Source organism: Elaeis guineensis, chromosome 4 (assembly GCF_000442705.2).
Source record: "Elaeis guineensis isolate ETL-2024a chromosome 4, EG11, whole genome shotgun sequence".
NCBI lineage: Eukaryota > Viridiplantae > Streptophyta > Magnoliopsida > Arecales > Arecaceae > Elaeis > Elaeis guineensis.
In genome coordinates, this window is record NC_025996.2 from 4,692,725 (window position 1) to 4,713,393 (window position 20,669).

Here is a 20,669-nt window from a genome sequence, read left to right on the forward strand (position 1 = left end):
CCTTTTTTTATAGAAACAAAATGTGATGGTTATAAATTTTCTATCTCATAAAATTTAAAATCTGATTAAATTATTTGTTATCTATATTTTTTTATTATATGTATATATAATACGGTGCAATGAAAAATCTTGTTTGTTATTTATACGTTTCTAGAACGGTCCTCTGTCAGTCTAAGAGAAAAAAAAAAAAAAAAAAAAAAGTTAGAACTAGTCTATCATATATATCTTGAATTATCTAATAAAAATCAACACATCATTCATCATTAGAAAAGTGGTTCATTGTCATCTAAATTTGGTTGAAAATTTTGAATGACAAAAAGATTCTCCATCAACCATGATTAACTAATTAACATCTATTGTTGTTTTGAGTGAAAAGTAGTTTATTTTTTTTATGAATGATGCATTAATTTTTATTGCATGATTCAAAATACGTGTGGCCAAATGATTCCAACCAATAACTTTTCAAAAAAAATATTTTTTTCAATCCTGCTCTATGAGAAATTTAATAGTTGGACCGTTTCCGAACGGGGAGGTTGAGCAGGTCGACGGAAAAGCCCGGTCGGCACGGCGAGCTGTAAAACAAACTGACAAAAATGGAAAGAAGTGCTTTTTGAACTTTCTTTTGCAAACCAATTAAAAAAAAAAAAAACGTTTCTTTCGCAAAGCGAAGACAAAGCCAGCGCATCCACTCGCGGAAGCAGTACGTTACAGCTATTCCTCAACCGCGGTTTCGTAACTTTAGGACACCCGGGAAACGAGAAACGGAGCAGCTCGGTTCCATAACCAAGAAAGGAGAGGGCTCGGAAGTTAACCTTTTAAGAACCGCGTTTCCAGAAGGCGGGGACACGCTGGAGGCATGCAAGACTGGAATGCCACGTGGCGTCAGTCCAGCCGCATTGGCGGCTTTGGAAGCGGGCCCACTAGAATTTTTATTTCTTTTTTTGTCTCCAATTCTAAAGCTCGTCATTCCATACACTTCCAATTATTTTCTTGACTCTTTCCTTCATATTTGATCCTTTCCCATTCTCGTTCGTACCAACTTTTTCTCCAAATCTAACACTCGGCGGATTATTTAGCAAAACAAAAAAGCTTTTTTTTTTTTTTTCTGTGTTCTTTTTGGAATATCTTTAGTAAGAAATCGCGATCTATTGAGAAGATTTTTGGAGATAAAAAGAAGTCCAAAGATCAAAATTTTCTGTGGTAAGGTTAGGCTGGATGGAGGAATTGAAGAACTGGGTCTGTGGCCTGCAACAGGGTCATGTGGTTAAGGTACGTTCTCTTCAATGTTCTTTGTGTCGGTTCTCTGCCTCTCTCTTTAATTCGTGGGTTTTCGGAATCATTATTAATTCCGGCTGGTTGGGAAGGTGGAGGAGGTTTCCCATCTGGGGCGAATTTCGTCCGCGGTGCGGGAGATTGTGGTGAAGTTTCTTTGCCTTTCTAGGGTTAGGGTTTGCAGGGGATGGATTTTGGGAGTCTTGGGATGAGGTTATGGAACGGGTTTGTGGTTATGAAGTGTTTCTGGGATTCCAGGATTCTGGGTTTGGGTTGAAATTGGTGGCTTTTAAGGGTCAGGCTTCTGGTGTTTTGTTTTGTTTTGTTTTTTCTTTTTGTTTTTGGTGTTTTTTTTTCCGGGGAAGCAACTGTATCATCTCTTTTGAAATTTATTCCAAGAAGAATTTTCTAGTGCAGGGCTGGAACTATTGGTTCTCGCTCCGGTTTGGAGGTATTCTTCTGGTTGTTTACTTTTCGTTGGTCCAAGAAAAATTCTGCCCCCCAACACCCCAACCCCTCCCTCCTCCTCCCTTCCTTCCTAAATTATGTGGGTCGGGGCATGTTTGCGGATCTGATTATTATTTTTGTACTTTTTGGTGCATGGAGGAGTAGAATTGGCTGGGGATTTGAAGGGAACAGATTTGGTTATTTTGTTGATAGTCCATGCACCTCTGTACTGCTTATGATTTGTATGGGTTCAGCATTGGATGATTTTATTCTTCTCATCTTGTGAGAACTTTATTGGGCGCGGAATTTGTCGGTATTGAGAAAATAATTTGCTTTCTTTTCCTTTTCTTCCCTTGGTGATGTATTTTGTGAAATGGTAAATTCTGCAGGAACAAGAATTCAGTGTTCTCTTTCAGTTGTTTTGGTGTCCAACACTGAAACCTGGCAACTTCGTTGCTAGTCCTTGCTCCTTAGGATGTGATATTTAAAGGTTTTATTTTTCAACAATTTTTTCCCATAAAACTTCAATATATTCAACCTTTGGTTCCCTATTGAATTCTCTAATTGTCATGTTAGCTGTTCTTTTCCCATGTTACAGAGGTATATCTGATATTGGACAGCCAGCGTGTAATGGTGAGGAGAGTGCTGTTGACTAAGCAGCATGCATGGTAGAAAATGGAAGAAGGGACAGCCAATCTTCAGTAGATTGGTTCCACACAACAAAATGAAGTGCTTGTGTTCTGGGGAACAACTGAAAGTGGATGAAATGATTCGATCGTCTGAGTCTGTCACTACCAAGGATCTCTCAGCCAGTGGGTATTCTTCTCAAAATGGTGAGGGTGAGCAGAGGCTTGACACTATCAACATTGAAGAAGCTGAATCTTCTCTCCGCGAGGGTGTACATCTGAATTACGAGGTTGGTCTTTCTTTGTGGTTTTCTCTTTTAACCTTTGCTCTTATGGAACTTCATAATGAACGGAGCAATTTATGCTGACAACTTATGGTGCAGAACCAATGACTTTGCTGTTACCTTTGGTAGTTTTATGGCACTTTATATGGTCTCTGTTTAAGTTTTATGCACAACTTATTGTTCACCCCTGTTTACACAAATCATAGCAGAGCTTCTATTCCTGTCCCTTATTTCCTATTTTGTTGTCCTGTCTTAATTGCATAAAATACTTTTTAGGATGTATATTTCAGTTACTGAAAAGAAACAGCCTTTCTTTGCTTCTTTTACAAAAATTTTCTACTTGTAGTTGAATTTGAGAATCATTAGTTGACAATACTATTATTGATACTTTCTTTTTCTTTTGGTATGATAGAATTTCCTGTCTTTTAATTCTAGCTCGTGTCCTTCAGTGATGCCTCCATAAATTTGTATTGACATTGATATCCATTTTTGTGTATATCTACATGAAATCTTAGATTGTGTTTCCTGTTGGAAAGGGAGTGAGCACTGATGCAGGTGCACGTTTCATCTGTTCTGATATATCGGATATGATGGATTTCTGCTAAATTTGCTCTCTCGAAATTTAAACATGCGGAAATAAGTTCACTGAGATTTACCCTTCTTCTGTTGATTGGTCCTTTTTGGATTGATGTTATTATCTAAACACTACAGTGTTACTGCCAATCTTGCAGAAATAGGACCTTGTTCCTTTACCGATGCCTGCATACATAAATCACTTGTTTATATAAGCATTTAAATATTGAGCAATGAAACAACAGATTCTAGATAGATATCCTTTTCAGAACCTTATAGAGTTGTGCAATACAGACACCATGGCCATGGCCATGCAGATGACTGATTAATAGGATTTCACTATTCACATCATCTAAGTGCATGGCGTCTGCACTGACCCTGGTAATGAAACTCATCATTGATATTTTGCAGGAAGCAAGAGCATTGCTTGGAAGACTAGAATATCAAAGAGGAAATACAGAAGCTGCACTTCGTGTATTTGATGGAATAGACATAGCTGCAATAGCCCCTAAGATAAAAATATCCATTTCTAAAAGAACAGAACATCGCAAGTTTCGTTCACACTGGGATGTGCCACTGATGTCCATACATGCCGTCAGTCTGCTTGTTGAAGCAATATACTTTAAAGCAAGAGCACTGCAAGATCTTGGCAGGTTTAAAGGTATGAGCACATTAATATTGAGCAGGTTAATGTGCGTTACTATGTTCAGTTTAATATTTAGACTGAAGTTCCTTAGCCCTTTTGTTTTAATCAAGGAGGGCCAGCTGGATCAGTAATACGATATATATTGCTTCCATTAATGAATATTGGAGCCAGAACCTCTTCCAATCAATGCCGCTGAGTAGAGTGGTGCCAATTGGTGGACCAGAGTCACTTTGACTGTTCCATACACTTTTTGTGCTATTTTTTTTTAATACTTCAATGGTCTAAATCTACATCAAATCTGTTATTAGTTTTGGTTCTACATCAACTAAGGATTGGCCCTTGTGGTGTTCTGTTTTCCTTTTAGGTTCTCTAGCTTTAATCTAGATGTTCTCTGGCCCTTTTTACTCTTTTTACTCTCAGTATGCATTTCCATTTCCACTTTTATGTATTGGTTGGCCAAGCCACCACGACGTTAGATATATATTCCTAGAGCATATTCCTTTATGATAATAAGAAAGTTGCACAATGCCAAGTATTCACTCCACTCATTAGAATTACAATGTCAGCAGCATGTATAGTTCAACTGTTGGGAGTGCGATCTGTCTATTTTCTGTTATTTGCTATCCTGTTTATGCATTATTGATATTATTATTTCTATTCTTTGTACCTTATCATTAGAATGAAGTTAATACAGGTTTCTTGCCATTTATGTCAAGGTGATGCAAAAAATCAAGGACAATTGACAGATATTATGGAAAGGGTGGCAATATTAATTCTCATACTCTATTTAAAGATGTATTTGCTTTATAAAATAAAATATATATCTTGATTACATTTCACGTATGACAGAAAATGGAGTACATCATAGCATTATGTCGATGAGAGGGAGAGGATGATTGGAGGAGTTCCCTTTGAGTTTGAATTCTAGCAAAGGAAGCAAAAGATTAAGCAGAGAATATTTTGAACCTTGGCTCGTATCTTAGCCTATCATGTAATAAACCATGGAGGGTGCTGCTTCCTTTTCTTTGTCTATTAAAGAGGTGGAGGAGGATTTTCCCTTTTTTAAAAAAAAAAGAAAAATAATTTTGCACAAGAGGACAATGAGAGACCATGGGAGAGGAGCACCCGTGTTTGCAATTTTATTATGTCATGCAGATGGTTGTGAGGAAGGAGCATTTGATGTATAGCTTTGATCCAACCGACTAGCATTACTTCACTAGTGTTAATAAGGAGACTCCTAATTTACCTAGAACTCATATTTTTCATTTGTTTTAGATTAAATAAGAGTGGTGTACTTATTAAAAGAAGGGTGGTACTCTAGGATAGAAACAAGTCATGGAACCTAGAGACATTGCGAGGGAGACATGGGAGGATAGGCTGAAATGGGATTTTGATATGGCATTGGATTAATTAGAAAGAAAATTCTCTCTCTCTCTCTCTCTCTGGATTAGATAAGTTCCAAAGATTTTAGAGAAGATAAAATTATAAATAAGTTAATTAGTTAAGAGACTAATTAGGTAATTATTTAAATGCTAGCTTTATTTGAAGCTTTTTTTTTGGGGGGGGGGGTGGGGGATTTAACTATGATATCACTGGGGTTGATCTTATTTGAAGGGTTCCGCCTATTAAAATATAAAAGAAATCCCCATGGCTGTGTGGGGGGAATGCCTTGCCCTCTTTGTTCTGCCCTTGATTATTGAAGGCCTACTTAGTTCTATGCTAGGAAGGACAATCATTTGAGATGTATTATTTCTAAGGCAGTTGACTGGAAAACTTCAAAAAAATAAAGCACACATACATAGTTGTTTCATTAGGTAAAATATATATCCTGACATGTACAGGGGAGCTATGAAATTTCTAATTGCAGCAGTCTGCACTGATGATTGACAATATATCCTCTACAATCTTGTCCTTGATTTCTGATATTTCAGAATATGCTGCATATTGCATATCACTGTCTGAATGGTGTTGATCTTTGCATTGACAACATTGGAATGCTGAACAGGAAAGTTAAAGGAGCAGGGTTTTGAAAAAAATAATCAAACCAATAGTGAAGTATTTGGGGTACGTGTCTTCTGGAATACAAACGAAAATGGTCATTTGGTTGGAATTGGTAGCCATAGAATACACTAAAATGAATTCATCTTTATCTTGGTTAGATAGAAAATCTTCGAGTGATTTTGGTCATACCATCTCTGCCTTGTCTTTGAACTTCTTTGCTCTTTTAATAGTGGGCACTGCTATAGAAGAATGGGACTTATAAGCTGATAAATGCAACCCATTTCTTGGAGATGCGCAATAGGTGTTGCTATTTATTAGCTTTTCATGCTGCCACAATTTGAACCGTTCTATGTTCCAATTTGTAGCTAAGAGCAAAGGGGTTGACCTAGATTATCTGATGGATAGATGGAGGGGTGTGCTTTAGAGTGCTTTATGTGGGTTCACATGTTCAAACTTAAGAATTAAATATTGAGATGTGTAATATGTGGCTAATCTTATTTGATGATTGTTTTGCAGAAGCTGCTCAAACATGCAACATTATTCTGGATACTGTGGAATCTGCATCGCCTGAAGGCCTACCTGAGAACTTTACTACTGATTGTAAATTACAGGAGACAGTGTGCAAGGCAGTTGAGTTGCTCCCAGAGCTATGGAAGCTGGCTGGCTTCTCACATGAAACCATCTCATCTTACCGGAGGGCCCTTCTTGGTCACTGGAACCTTAATGCTGAGTCTGTTGCAAAGATACAAAAAGAATTTGTTATTATTCTTCTTTATGGAGGTTGCGATGCAAGTCCTCCTAACCTCCGCTCCCAAATGGATGGTTCTTTTATACCTAGGAACAATATCGAAGAGGCTATTCTTCTATTGATGATTCTACTGAGGAAGTTTACTCTTAAGAGGATTGAGTGGGATCCATCTATCATTGATCATCTCATTTTTGCTCTATCTATATCCGGGCAGTTAAATTCTCTAGCCAGTCAGATTGAAGAGTTATTACCTCGTGTCTTGGAGAGGAAAGAACGGTATTATACCCTTGCATTATGTTACTTGGGGGAAGATGATAATTTAACTGCATTGAGCCTACTGAAAAAGTTATTGAGTGCCATGGAGGACCCAAACTGTGTTAAAGCATTATTGCTAGCTTCAAAGGTTTGTGGAGGGAATAGTACTTATGCAGAAGAAGGTGTTTCTTTTGCACGCAGGGCACTTTCTAATTTGGATAGAGGTTGTGATCAAATGGAAAGCGTTGCCAATTGTTTACTAGGTATTTCTCTTTCATCTCAGGCTAGATCTTCTGCCTCTGATTCAGAGAGAGTTTCAAGGCAGAATGAAGCACTTGAGGTTTTGGAAAGGGCTGAACGAATGATGCTTGGAAAAGATCACAGGATCTTATTTAATCTCTGCCTAGAAAATGCTGAGCAGAGGAAGTTGGATGCAGCACTTCGTTATGCAAAGCAGCTTTTGAAATTAGAGGCTGGATCAAATGTCAAGGGATGGATTCTATTAGCTCGAATATTGTCTGCTCAAAAAAGGTTTGTTGATGCTGAGACTATAGTGAATGCTGCCCTGGATCAGACTGGAAAGTGGAGCCAGGGAGAACTATTGAGAACTAAAGCTAAAGTTCAGATTGCACAGGGGAAACTGAGGAATGCAGTTGACACGTACACTCATATTCTTGCCACTATTCAACTTCGGACCAAAAGCTTTAGTGTTGGGATAAAGTCTTCAAAGGTTGTACGGTACCAAGTTCTTTCTCTGGAGCCTGTTATGAGATTGTTCTATAAATACTTACTGATATTTTGTTATTAAGTGGCTTTTTGATCTAATAAAATATACTCCATTTTCATTTAGCTAAAATTATTTTACATGATATTGTTTTGATACTTCAGCTCTATTCTCAGTTGTGACTGATGAATGTGGCTTAATGTAATGCCTGCTTTATTTAAAGTTATGAATATTTTCTTTCATGCTTACTTTCCATGTCCTTGGTGACAGGGTGGGAAATGTGACAGAAGTTTGGAAATAGAGACATGGCATGATCTCGCTAACATCTACATAAGCATGTCTCAATGGAGGGATGCAGAAGTTTGCCTTTCAAAATTGAAGGGTATTAGTCCGTATTCTGCTTTCGGGTGGCATGCCACAGGTATTTTGACTATTGCTGTTTCACTTCTTAATGCCTTCGTTGCATCATTTATATGAAGCTGCATGCTATCTTAAGGTGCATATTTTTGTATAGGCTGTGCCGCTGTGGTGTGATTAAGTATTTTTGGTCTGAGTATTGCTGTTTCACTTCTTAGTGCCTTTCTTGCATCATTTATATGAACTTGCACCCTGGCTCAAGGTGCACACTTTTCTATAGGCTGTGGTGTGATTAAGTATTGAATTTTGAGGGTTTTTTTTTATAAGTCCTTGGTAGCTTGAATCGTGAGCAGGTGTGGGTGCGGTGTGGATTCAAGGAAGCAGATAATTTAGGAATACTTTTAGTAAAGAAGCTCTTTATTAGCGGGGTGGGTTAGAATTCTCGGAAGATTCTGAAAGAGGTGCATTCTCCTAGGTAGAAGATTTTGCCTACTGAGATGTAAACCACAGAATTATTGCATATAAAACTCTTCTTTTACATATTTGCGAAATAAGGCCTCCCTTAGCCCAGAAATTCTGCACCAGGACCCCAGTAAACTTTCTGCTACCCATAATTGAATATGTACTGCATTTTTTCCCATATATCTTCTCACTCAGCCCTTTGGAGCTTACGTATACTGAGCTTCTCATGATCCAAAGTGTGGCCATCTTTAGGTTTGAGCTGTAACTGATATCGCAACTTTATTGGCAGTGGTGGCTTTGAGGAGCATGTCTAGTTTACTAGCTAGAAACTCCTAAGGGCTGAGTAAGGAGAGGCATGGGAAGAAACACTATAAATGTTCTGTTATGGCTAATGCAAAGTTAGCTTGGGGTCCTTCTGTGGAGTTTCTGAAGTAAGGGAGGTGTCGATCTGCAAATATGTAAAAAAAGGGCCTTAATGTGCAAATAACCCAAAAAAAATTATAGGGTTTCTTTACTATTAAATGACTGCAAAATTCAATAGGACTCCTTGAGTGGTATGGTCCTGTTGGAGTTGCCATTGTTTATAGGATATCAGTATTCTTGTAGAAACACAAGTGATTAGATTTTTCGCCAGTTAGGTTTGCTTGGTTGCAGCAGTCTAATTCTTTTAATATCTGCATGGAACTGTAAGCTTCAATAGTGCTTCAAAGACTAAATGAAGATTGAAGTTTGGTATATGCATAATTGCAAATTATATGATAAGATTTTTTAAGAATGATTGGGTCAATCTATTCATAAATGGTTCCATGGGTGCAGAGCAAGTTCAATAGAATATCTAAAATGATGAGATTTTGTCTGATATGTTGAATAAAGAGATGGTGCAGGTCAATATTATCACATTACTGATACTGTGAAAGAAACTATGTAAATTTAGTAAACAAAGTTGACATCCAACCTCTGTGATTCAGGTGCATCTGTGTGATAATATTCCATGTGTTGAGAGTTATATTGTTATAGTGCAAATTCTGTGTGCATTTTTAGTGATTTAACATGCAATTACTTAAACTCGCACATAAAGTGCCACCATATGTTACTTTTCTAAAGAGACGGGAATAACTTATTGTTTAGTCTCACTGCTTCACACCCTGATCTGGTAGTTCCATAACTTATTTGTTTTGAAATGATATTGCTTGTGTTCACGGCTTCTAAAAATTTTATACCTCTCTACCCACCTGCTGTTGCATGCTAATTGATTGCTGGTGGGGTCGGAGGAGCAAAGTTGGGGAGGCTTATAGTAGGGCCATACTTGACAATAAATGTTACATCACATTAAACACTTGGAAGTGCATATTCATGTTCAATATGAACTTTTTCTGTATTTTTGTGCCTCTAAATTTGTCTTACATAGACTGAATTTGTGCTCATTCCACCAAATTTTTATAATGCTTTTGTTCATGACCTGTATTCAATCATATAAAATCATTTTTCTCGAGAAAACAATAACTTCTTTTAAACTCTATGCTTAATATCATATCGCATTAAAAAATTGGAAGTTCATTTCCATAATCTTTCTGTATCTGCTCGTTCCTTTATATTTGTGTTAGACAAAAAAGATGGACCCTCAAAAAGTTCTCAAGCATTAATTCTATGTTGATTCCTATTCTTGTATTTGATTAACTTTTTTGGAGTCAGCAAAAAATTCATGGTGCTACTATTTTTCTTGTATTATATGAGCCATGAGTAAAATTGATTGTGATTTAATCCCAATTAGTGTATTTTCAAAGAATAAAAACCAAAGAACTCCTTAATGCCAGCTAAATTCTGGTTCTTTGCTTAAAATATATGAATGGTGTGCTTGTACAATGCAAGAAGAAAGGTGCAATCACCTTAACATGCTATCCTATGAGCAGACATTTTGGTGCCAGTAAATCTGTCTTTATTCTTTAATTTTGCTCACATCATTGATCCTGCTTGTCAGGAACATTATCAAATTTTCCTTTTACACTTTGTTCTTTGCTTTTGTGTAAAATTCCTTGGTTACATGCTCAGAATCTACTGCTTTCTATGTTATGTGAAGCCTTCATCAATTATCTTAACATGCTATCCTATGAGCAGACATTTTGATGCCAGTAAATCTGCCTTTTTCCTTTAATTTTGCTGACATCATTGATCCTGCTCGTCAGGAACATTATCATTTTTTCCTTTTACACTTTGTTCTTTGCTTTTGTGTAAAATTCCTTTATTACGTGGTCAGAATCTAATGCTTTCTATGTTATGTGAAGCCTTCGTCTTATTCTGATCCCATTGATCATATCTCAGGGAAGCTATATGAAGCAAAAGGCCTGCTCAAAGAAGCTCTAGGAGCTTATACCAAAGCACTAGATTTAGAGCCCACACATGTTGCAAGTTTGGTCTCTATAGCAACAGTTCTGAGACAGCTCAGCAATCGACCAATGCCTGTTGTGAGAGGTTTCTTGACTAATGCGTTGCAACTGGACAGAACTGACCACATTACTTGGTTTAATCTAGGTCTTCTTTATAAAGCTGAGGGTGGCAGATCAGTACTTGAGGCCACTGAGTGTTTTCAGGCTGCTGCTCTTCTTGAAGAGACCGCACCAGTCGAGCCATTCAGATGACATCTTTTATCTAATGGAGGAATTTTATCCTGTAAGCTATTGTACAGCTACAAGGGTACTTTCATTTTCTGAAAAATATGATCATTTGCAGTTCAGGGATCGTGGCTTTCTGGAACAATTACAGCATATTAACACTTTGAGAGGACTTAAACATGGTGGGACTTCATTGTTCACAGTTGTTTGCATTTTTCTGAAATAAAAAAGGCATTTTTAAGGTTTAATAAATGAGATGTCTTATTCTTGTTGCAGTAGATTATAGTTGAAGTTTGATTCAGAATGTGAACTGAACTAAAGATGATGAGCTCAAGAAAAATAGGTTCGCAATTCAGGCTGTGGAGTAGTTTTGTTGATAGTGTGTGGTGAAACAAATTGAGATAAAAAGAAATATAATACTGGGAACTGAATATTTATAGCTGGATACTCTTGAAAATGAAGAATCGCCCACCTCTTTCAGAATGCACGGGCTATATATGTGTAAACTATATGAATTTGAACTTCCAACTTCTAAAGCATCAATTAATTCTTTTCTTTGGATGTAAATTTAAAAATGTCATTGCTTGCTTATGTTAGCTAGCAGATATTCATGCTAATGTCTGGAAGTGGTCTTCTCTTTTTACTGTTTTTTGAGTTCCTCATTCATTAGCCTGCACACGCACCATGTCACATGGACCCATTGCTTTCTTAAGGGTCTCGCTGCATTAATCCTGGAAAAGCCAATTCCTGAGCTTGTCATTCTTCTGTTTCATGCAAAATACCTGGATAAAATGTTTAACATGGTCAAGGTGCGTCCATCTTTAATGTCCTAACAATTAATATTTTTGTTACTTGTTCAAATAATATCATTTTATTCGAATAGACACCATCATCTCCTGGACCCATCATGATTTGACATCACTGAATGTGGATTGTCTATAGATACTGAAACTTGGAAAAATAATTTCTCATATTAAATTGAGTTATAGCCTTAAAGGCTCCACAAGTCCACATGCTTGTTCTCAATTCATTTGGGACAAAAAGAAATTACATTTGAGATAAGGAGGTTATAGGGGAATTTTCTTTATGCTTGATGATCTGCAGATACCTTGCTACCTTATCAGCTTCCACAAAAGAGAGTTGGAAAGGCAACTAGAATTTTCCCAGGTATGTTAGTTCACTACAAAAGTGTGGGCATAATCTCTCTCAAAGCAGCTTGATTTTCTCAAAAAGAGAAATGTAGGGCTTGCATTTGTATATAGAGAGAATTAGGAATCTGCTACTACCCTTGATACAGGGAAACCTTTCATTTGGAATAAGATAAAGTGAAAATGTGAATAAGGACTCTTCATGGGGTAAGTCTGTGGAAATCTCAAATCGTTGTGTAAATGTGCCCTCTTGCAGTAGTTTATATCCCAATGCAAATACTTCTGTTTATCTTTTCAAGTGATCATATCTTGATCCGAGTGCAAGACATGCATGCATTTACCACTAAATGGACCTTTTCATGCAGTGAGAATAGTTGTGTTGCTTTCTAAATATTTATTTTTTTTTCTGACTTTTAATTCTTATAAATACTATAAAAATGTTAAGATTATGGGAAGGGAATACTGGATCGAGATTTGAACTGTCAACTTGTAAAATGTGATGACTGATATTGATGGGATGTTGGTGATGATGCTCTTATGATTTGTTTGGGTAGTTAAAAATATTCATGTTATAATTCCAGCCGGTAACTTAGTTGCATCTTAGGGCTTTCTTCTTTGTGATTTCTTCATGATTCCCATATGCAGAAAAACCTTGGTGCTGTTATCATGAACAAACCTTGGATGAAGGAAAAGATTGGTTCTTTTTCCTCTTGTACCTCCTTGCATTGCAGAGGTGTGTGTAGAATTGATATTATGAACCTAGGGATGTAGGTGATGAGTGGGAGGAAGAGGCAGTGGTAGTGATGCATTGGGTAGTGTGGCTAAGATGGGTGTTGGAGGTGGTGGCCTGTGGACATGTGATGTGACCAAGGTGGGATGAGGAGAGCGAAAGGGGAACATGAAGGAGCAGAGGTTGATCGTGGTAGTGGTGGTCAGGTGATGGCAGTCGGGAAAGGATGGAGGAGGTGGAGAGGCCACTGATGGAGGTTGACCTCGGTTGGCAGCAGCACGCGCATGAGAGAGAGAGAGAGATGACAGCAGTGATAATGTTGAAGGTTGGGGTGCCTTGGATGCTAGACATGTCCTAGAAAGAGAAGAGAGCAAGATTTGGCTGCTTGATGGGCAAAAGAAAGAAAAGGGGTTTAAGGAAGGCTCAACACTACCAGGTTTTTTTTTTCCTAAACATTCTCAGTCCTCTAGGATTCAGGCCAATCCTACCTTATGCCTCTGTCTAAATTGGCCCTAGTGGGTTGTGCTGGTGATGTAAATACTCCTTTCTTTCTTCGTCATATATGACTTGGGTTGTGCTATATTTTGTTTGAGATGGATTTGTATATATAATTATTATTGTTGGCTTTGTGTTATCGTGGGTGCTGCCTTACGGTAGCATGGTCGTGTTATATCCCGGATTTGGGTTATATCTACATGGGTGAACTTAATCCATGGTCTATATAGATTAGAAAACATTACAGCATGGGACATTTGAGGTGACCATAAGCTGATCGTGGTATTTATGATTGGATTAGACCCCTTAACCTGGCGAGGATGTTAGGGTTTAAACATAACCAGTATGTGAGGATCTATGCGAACATGTATTTAGTGCCACAATGATTGTGTGGTAGATAAATCTTAGATACTTATATAGAGCTAAGGAACCTTAATAACACCTTCCGGCTAGTCTTTTTGGATCCTAGGTGGTTACAGAAGGCTTAAATAAATAAAAGGATATGATAAGATCATATTAGGATGGAAGTTACTAATCTTATAGATGCAAGATTTCAGCTTTTTCATTTTGGACGTCGTTTTGACAACTGATATCATATTTTTGTGGAGCAAAAATGAATCGGTAATTTTAGACCTTAAGTTGTATAGTTTGACAATAATTTCTTCTTTGTTAGGGTGCATCCATGTTCTGCAAGGCAAACAAATGGCAGCGGTTTGAATCAATACCGTGGATGGTTTGTGGGATCTAGCATATAGAGTTATAGACAATCTATTAAGTGAAAATACATAATTTATCGTTGGTTGATTGCGGTTGGAGATAATTGGACCATTATATCTTAATCATATTGGTTTGCTTATGTATTATTTAATATCAGAAAATCTTGGTTTATTGTGAACTTCAGGCAATAGAAATGACTTATTGGCTCAATCTTCTTCTCTGCTTAGAATAGTAAAATATTAAAAGTTGAATCATCCAGCATTTGCTTTTGAGTATATATCAGGATATCTTGAGATTTCCACAGCTTTATTAGCGTATGACTGCCAAATTCTTTTGTTCTCCATGAGCGATGTTTGTGGCTTGCTTTTGATACTTCCCAGCAAAACATATAGTTCTGTGAGCCCCTTCGAAACTTGTAGGCCTTGCATGGGTACATAAAGAAGACTGCTTTGATTAATCAGGAAGAAAGTCACTAAATGAATTTTTGAGCTTTTCAGTTCAATAATTGTTTATATTAAGTGATGGAGGATGTTGGCAGCAGCCATTGAGGACATATAAAAGGCATTCTAAGACTAGTTCTAGTTCTCAGCCTTGATTTGGAGTATATTGGATGATGTGGGGCTCTCTTGGAATCCTGCTTAGAGTCAATTAGTCATTATAGAATCTTATTTTATGTTTTTCATTAGTATTATAATGCTCATTCCTTTTTATTAACATTTTCTTAAGTTTTTAGAGTCAGGGGTAATTTTTGTAATTCTTCAGATTTTCTGGACAAGGGCTGACATCTGGCTTATGGGCCATATGTTAAGTCTATTTATGTCTTGGGGCTTTCTTTCTGGTCTTGAGTTTGGGTTTTATTAGTCAAATTTATAGATTTGTTATTTGGAGTTCAAGTTCTAGTAGGAGTAAGAGGATCAGAACTCTATAAATCGGGCTGTAATCTCTCATTATCAAAAAGAGGTTGTCCCAGTTTCAGAGATTTTCCCCCAGCAATTATGCTTTCTTTTAGAGTTGTGTGGTGCAATTCTAACCCTAGTTGTGATGCCTACAGGATTGTAGGTGTGATGCCTTGAAAATCTGTCTCCTTTATTCTTTTTCTTTTGTTACAACACCCTAAAACCTCAAATTCAGATCTGGTTTCATCTCCACTAAACCCTAGCTACCAAAAGCAAGAAACCCATAGTTAACCATCCATCAATTAGCTTTCAAATTCACAAAACAAACAAAAATTTTGATTGCCGTTTATGTACTTCCAGCTCACATAACATGCTCAAAACTTCATCTTTTTGTCTCTAGTTTGCACCCAAATTGCTCCCCATCCATGTACCAACATAAACCTGACCTTCTTACATAATTTCCATACCCTTTTAGCCCAGAACAACCTATTAAATATCCCTGAATTTCCCCTAGTTAAGGCTGTCTTACATCATTAAGTGGTGATCTCATTGATTGTACTTGCTGTCGGAAGTTACAGAAGGAAAGAGATATAAAATCATTCTTGTACTTCAACGGAAGATATGTACTTCAATATTCTTCACACACTGACTTAGAAGCATGAACCAAATTGAACTTGAACTCAAAATGTATGTTAGTCACCATCTGCATTGATTGCATGGTGTGAGTAATAGAGAGGGAATGGTATGAAGGATCTTCAAATATAAAGTTGCAGATTGGAGCTGGATCAGACACAAGGTGCAGTTTATTTTTCTATTAGTTTTATGGTGCTTCAATCACTATATGGATCGGTAATTGCCATGGATTCTTCAGCATGCGGATCCAGCTACCAAGGACAGAACAATTTACAAGATTTTTAGGTGAGAATTTGTTGTCTGACTTATTTTTAGTATCCCTATACCTGAAATTTTCCATGAATAATGTGTATATACTAAATTTCTAATAAAATTATCATGTTAAAGAATGCAATGTCTCTTCTTAATGTATAATCATAATTAGGTTTTAGCTAAGCCTTTAACTTGATGGTTTCTTGTTTTCAGAGACACCATGGTCATTGACATGATTTGGTTGGTTACAGGAGCTTTTATCTAAGAAAGAAATAGAGCTAATATTTTCTTTCGATATTATTCTTTGATGTTCATAGTTTATGTAACTTAGCATAGGATACCTTTGTTTTTACGAACAGACCTTTCTTTAATAAATGAAAGAAAGAAAGAGGATAGGAGTTTTCTAAGTTTTGCAGAAATTGATGTATTACTCATGTAGAAATAAGAATTTAAAAGTGCATAAGTGAGAAGATAACCAGAGGAACCATAAGAAAGTGGGCATATCCATAAGCAAGCATCATATGGAAAAGTATTGTCATTCATATGTGAGTCAGACGGGAACCATGGGATTAAGGGTCAGTATTAATGGCAAATTCCGTATCCACAATTTCTGGGTGAGAGTATCTGGAAGCTAGCATTATATTCTATTGAAAGCTGCTGTTCATTTATGAGTAGTGGAATCAATAACAGTGAAAGTCATTTGGGAATCGCTGAATTGGGTAAAAGAAAGGTGGTGACTGGGGAAAAAAAGGGAAAAACTTTGAGAGTAGTGGGACCGAATATTAAAAAGAAAGAAGTCTTTACATTTGACTAGAGAAGGAAAGAGGAACTACTAAATTGAACCATCTTGAGCCTGACCAATCCCACTCAAATCACCTTCTAGGCCATTTGTGGCCTAGCTGTAGCAGGTTTGGACCATCGTGTCCATTGCTTTGAGCCAAGGTGTGATTGCAAATAATCACGTCCCACTGTGGGGCACTTGGGAGGTCAAAAATGTGATGTTTGCTGTGAATGACAGAACAAGGAGTGATGGATCTCAAGTTACATGTTGGATGATGCTATATATACTCTTTATGCTTCTGTTACTGGAATTCAGTAATCAAGATATTCACAGAGCCGTGGTTCCATTCACTATATGTATGTTTACCTAGTAGGTCCCATGGGGGTAATGCTTTGTTGAGATTTATATTCAGCGCACCTACCCTTGAAATAAATTTAAGCTTTTTCACTAATTTGGGGAATTATTATGCTGGTTTAACTTCCTCATCCTTGTTTATGATTTTATTTTATGCTAACAGCTGATAGATTCTCCTGGTAGACATTTGCTGATTTTTGTAATTGAGTTCCAGAATGTTCATTCACAATAGTATTAATATTGACTTCACAAGATAATTATTGTCATGTCAATCATCGAGTCTCTTTTTGGTTGCTGGGGAAGTGAAAGTATAAAAAGTTAGAGAGGGATGTTTTCTATTGCTTAATACTGGAAAGGAAAAATAGGGAGAGGGAAAAAGTGACAACAATGAGCCAAAATTTCTCCAACTGGCCTAGTATTTTCCCATCATAAAGCAATAATTTTGAGAGATCAACCAAGTCAAGTGGTTTGACGATGAGCTAACTATCTCTTATCCACTTGCTCTACAATTCTGCCATCCTGTTTGGAATCAAACATGAGAAATTTTGATATTTTCTTTTCTTTCACTGATTTTGTTCCAGCTCTCTGCAACCAAACAGAGCCTAAGAGTGTTACTGGTAGGCCAACAAGAAATTGGTAGTATTTGTTCAGAGCTTGTAGAAGTGGGTTTCTGTATATATGCACTCCAAGATGGCAAGAGAAGCCCAAAACGCAAGTTCCCATCTACTTCAAGAAAAATTCACTGTAAGAGAACTCTTTTTTTTTATTTTAATACCAAGTTGTTTTTCTGGTGGTTTAAACTATTGTGATGGATAACACATGGAAATTTTTAGGAGAGTAGAATACACTGTCGAGATATTCTGGGAGAACAATAACATAGATATCATACCAAGGAAAGCTATTATTTTCATTAACTTTTTTAATTTTCATTGCAGCCTATTGCAGTTTTGTTTTTTGAATATCTGCTCATTGAAGAAATTTGCATGCGTTTAATATATTTTGGATTTACCTTGTTTTTATCCCTGTGTAAAATGATTTTCATTTCCTTTTCTGTATCCGTATCCCCTATTTCTGTATTTCTTATTCCTTACATGCTCATCCATCAAACTTTTTCGTAATTGCAAATCTTTGTAGGTATGAAGTAAAATTCCAGGTCTGCTTTGTGACTCTGGGGCAACAACAACTATAACTTCAAAGAAAGACTCTTAGGCAACTACATTATAGTTCAAAAGGGTAAAATTACACACTATGTTTATCTTGTTTATAGATGCCCTTCTGATGCTGAAACTTTTGCAAGTTCTGATTGCTTCTTTTGGTGCTAGTATTAACAATAATGTTGTTGCCATTTATGTGTAATTGATTTCGTCATCTGTCATTCAGGAGATGAGTTGCCTGCTTAGTTATAATTGGTCGTGATTTTGAGTATCTACCACTCATTATTTGCCTGACTATTCTCTCAAGTCGATACTCAATGTACTCACCGTCGAGAAGAAAGGATGATTGCACTTGGATAACTGTACTTGCTTAGAATAGCTAATGGCTTCATATCTGTGATACAGAGAATAATTCAGCATGTTTTCTGACAAAATATCAGTGTAGTTTGGTATGGGTCCCGGTTTATTAAAGTTAGAATTTGGCATTGTTCTGGGGGTTATCCCACCTCAGCTCATAAGAAAGCCAATCTGAATTGGAGGCTGAGTTCATATAAAGTCGATTTGAATCGGAGACTGAACTTATAAGAAAATCGATCTGAATTGGAGGCTAAGTTCATATAAAACTGATCTGAATTAGAGACTGAGCTTAAAAGAAAGCCGATCTGAATTGGAGGTTGATTTCATATAAAGCCGACCTGAATTGGAGGCTAAATGCTGACCTGGCTCAATCCAGCTCATCTAAATGCCGACCTGAGCTACCTGAATTGACTTCTGATGAAGTATTGTGATCAGCTCATCATATAAATACCGATATGATTCATTTCAGTTCAGATAAATACCAATCCGAAGTAAAGTGTTCCATATATCTGAGACATCTGGTTTCATATGATACTTGATTTCACCTCGATCTTTTACCAAGGTGAACCATTACATTAACAGCAGCAGTCGTTGTACGAGAGTCCGTCACAATTTCTACAATTAGATTACAGCTAGTCACGATCTCACATACAGTCATGCTACAACTCATTTCCAACTGGTGTATACAGCTAAATATGATCTCATTTCCAGCTAATGCATACAGCTACACTTTAGCTCACTTACAGCTGGCGGCCTAACAAACTTTTCCAACGGTTTAACAAACTCTCTAACAGCCTCATCAGTCCATCTATAAATAGAGGGTTAGGAGATCTTCCAGATAAATTCTGACTCCCAAGTCCCAAGTTCAAATTAGAATTCAAATTAGAGGAAGATTCTGTTGCTGGAACTCTAGATTCCACAAAGTCACAAACTCTCTAGCTCCACACTAATCCTCTTGCTCTCTATTCTATTTTTTTCCACCTCCTGTTTTCGAGGCTCAAACTGACTTAAGCATCGGAGGGTCAAAGATCAGAGAATCTTTACCGGTTTTTGATTTGTTTTGCAGATTCCTTCGAAGGAGACTCGGATTGGATTGCTGCAACCACTCCAGCATGGCTTCATCCAATTTTTTTGCATGGGATTTTGAGCCTCGCAGCAACACACATCATAGTTGTAGTTGATATTGAAGGTTAGATGAATTTTGGGTTGTCAACATTGGATGAGAAAATCCAATCCTGCATGTTACGGTCCAATAATTGTTAATTAGCTTTTCCGAATTGTTCATTTCACTTATTATACAAGAAGTAAATATGGTTTTACTGAGATTGAGATTGCTTCTCGATGTCTTTTTACTCATGCCCTTCAATCCAACTATTTCATTGCTGGTAAAGTGATCTACTTAGTTCGTGATCAGAGACTGAAAGCAGATTAATAGCACCTGGACCCAGAAAATAGAGGCGAGAGAGAGGTATTTCTTGACTTTTTGGTCTGGTCAGAGTGATGATCAATGAGCTAAATTAGCTCATGCAAGTGTGGAAGGATCCGGTTTGGCTATCAGCATTTAACCTGTCATTATTTACCTGTTTTATCTTGAGATCTTTTTGACCCCTCACGGTATGATTTTTTTTTTATCCCCCACAATATGATCTGCTGAATACATTATTTTCTATATCCAGTAACGTCCTAACGGTTGTTGTTAGGTTCCCATAATGTCTTTTTTGCTAGCCCCAGGTTTACTTATCAAGTGGAAGGACGTAAACCCAGATTTATTGCAGGTTGACGGGTTTTGGTTATTCTTTTCGTGAAAACGAGGGAACGACCTCAAATGTAAAGTACGATGCGTTGCACTGAGTACGACAAAGAGGTTAATACGACTGTTGGAGAAACTTCTCTAACATATATACATGTTGAAGGCGTGGAAGTGCCTGCTGTATGCGCTCCCAAATCGAGGTTGGAAACGATTTGTTTCAAATAACCTGACTCCTGACTATTTACCGGTCACAAGAAATCCTTGGCTTGTGAAAGCAAGGTAAGCGACGGCTGGTTTGCGGGTCTCGGTACACTTTTTGAGCTTGTTGTTTGAAACAATTGAAATCAATAGTTCGTATTGACGGTTTCTTGTTCGTACTCAGGGTCGTAATTTTCTTT

The 20,669-nt window shown here is 37.1% G+C and overlaps 1 protein-coding gene across 17 annotated transcripts; it reads left to right on the top strand.

The window, feature by feature from the left end:
• The first annotated feature begins 968 nt into the window (after positions 1–968).
• LOC105044208 (protein NPGR2) lies at positions 969–19,844 on the top strand. Of its 17 annotated transcripts, none has more exons than XM_019849940.3 (12): positions 969–1,269; positions 2,109–2,209; positions 2,318–2,635; positions 3,614–3,863; positions 6,366–7,582; positions 7,847–7,997; positions 10,715–11,186; positions 11,281–11,347; positions 15,764–15,908; positions 17,592–17,754; positions 18,145–18,243; positions 19,588–19,844. In XM_019849940.3, exons 3-7 carry the CDS (start codon positions 2,381–2,383, stop codon positions 11,029–11,031), a joined length of 2,190 nt encoding a protein of 729 aa, XP_019705499.1. In that variant the 5' UTR covers positions 969–1,269; positions 2,109–2,209; positions 2,318–2,380; the 3' UTR covers positions 11,032–11,186; positions 11,281–11,347; positions 15,764–15,908; positions 17,592–17,754; positions 18,145–18,243; positions 19,588–19,844. The 17 variants fall into 17 exon arrangements, with proteins under 17 accessions (XP_019705499.1, XP_073111458.1, XP_073111456.1 ...); XM_073255357.1 differs by having other exon boundaries at positions 11,284–11,347; XM_073255355.1 differs by having other exon boundaries at positions 10,715–11,347.
• The last annotated feature ends 825 nt before the right edge of the window (positions 19,845–20,669 follow it).

Coding starts and splice junctions, on each gene's coding strand:
- LOC105044208 (XM_073255358.1), top strand. CDS start 2,381: ATGCATGGTAGAAAATGGAAGAAGGGACAGCCAATCTTCAGTAGATTG. Junction 7,583..7,846: donor TTGGGATAAAGTCTTCAAAG/GTTGTACGGTAC, acceptor CCTTGGTGACAG/GGTGGGAAATGTGACAGAAG. Junction 7,998..10,714: donor TTTCGGGTGGCATGCCACAG/GTATTTTGACTA, acceptor ATCATATCTCAG/GGAAGCTATATGAAGCAAAA.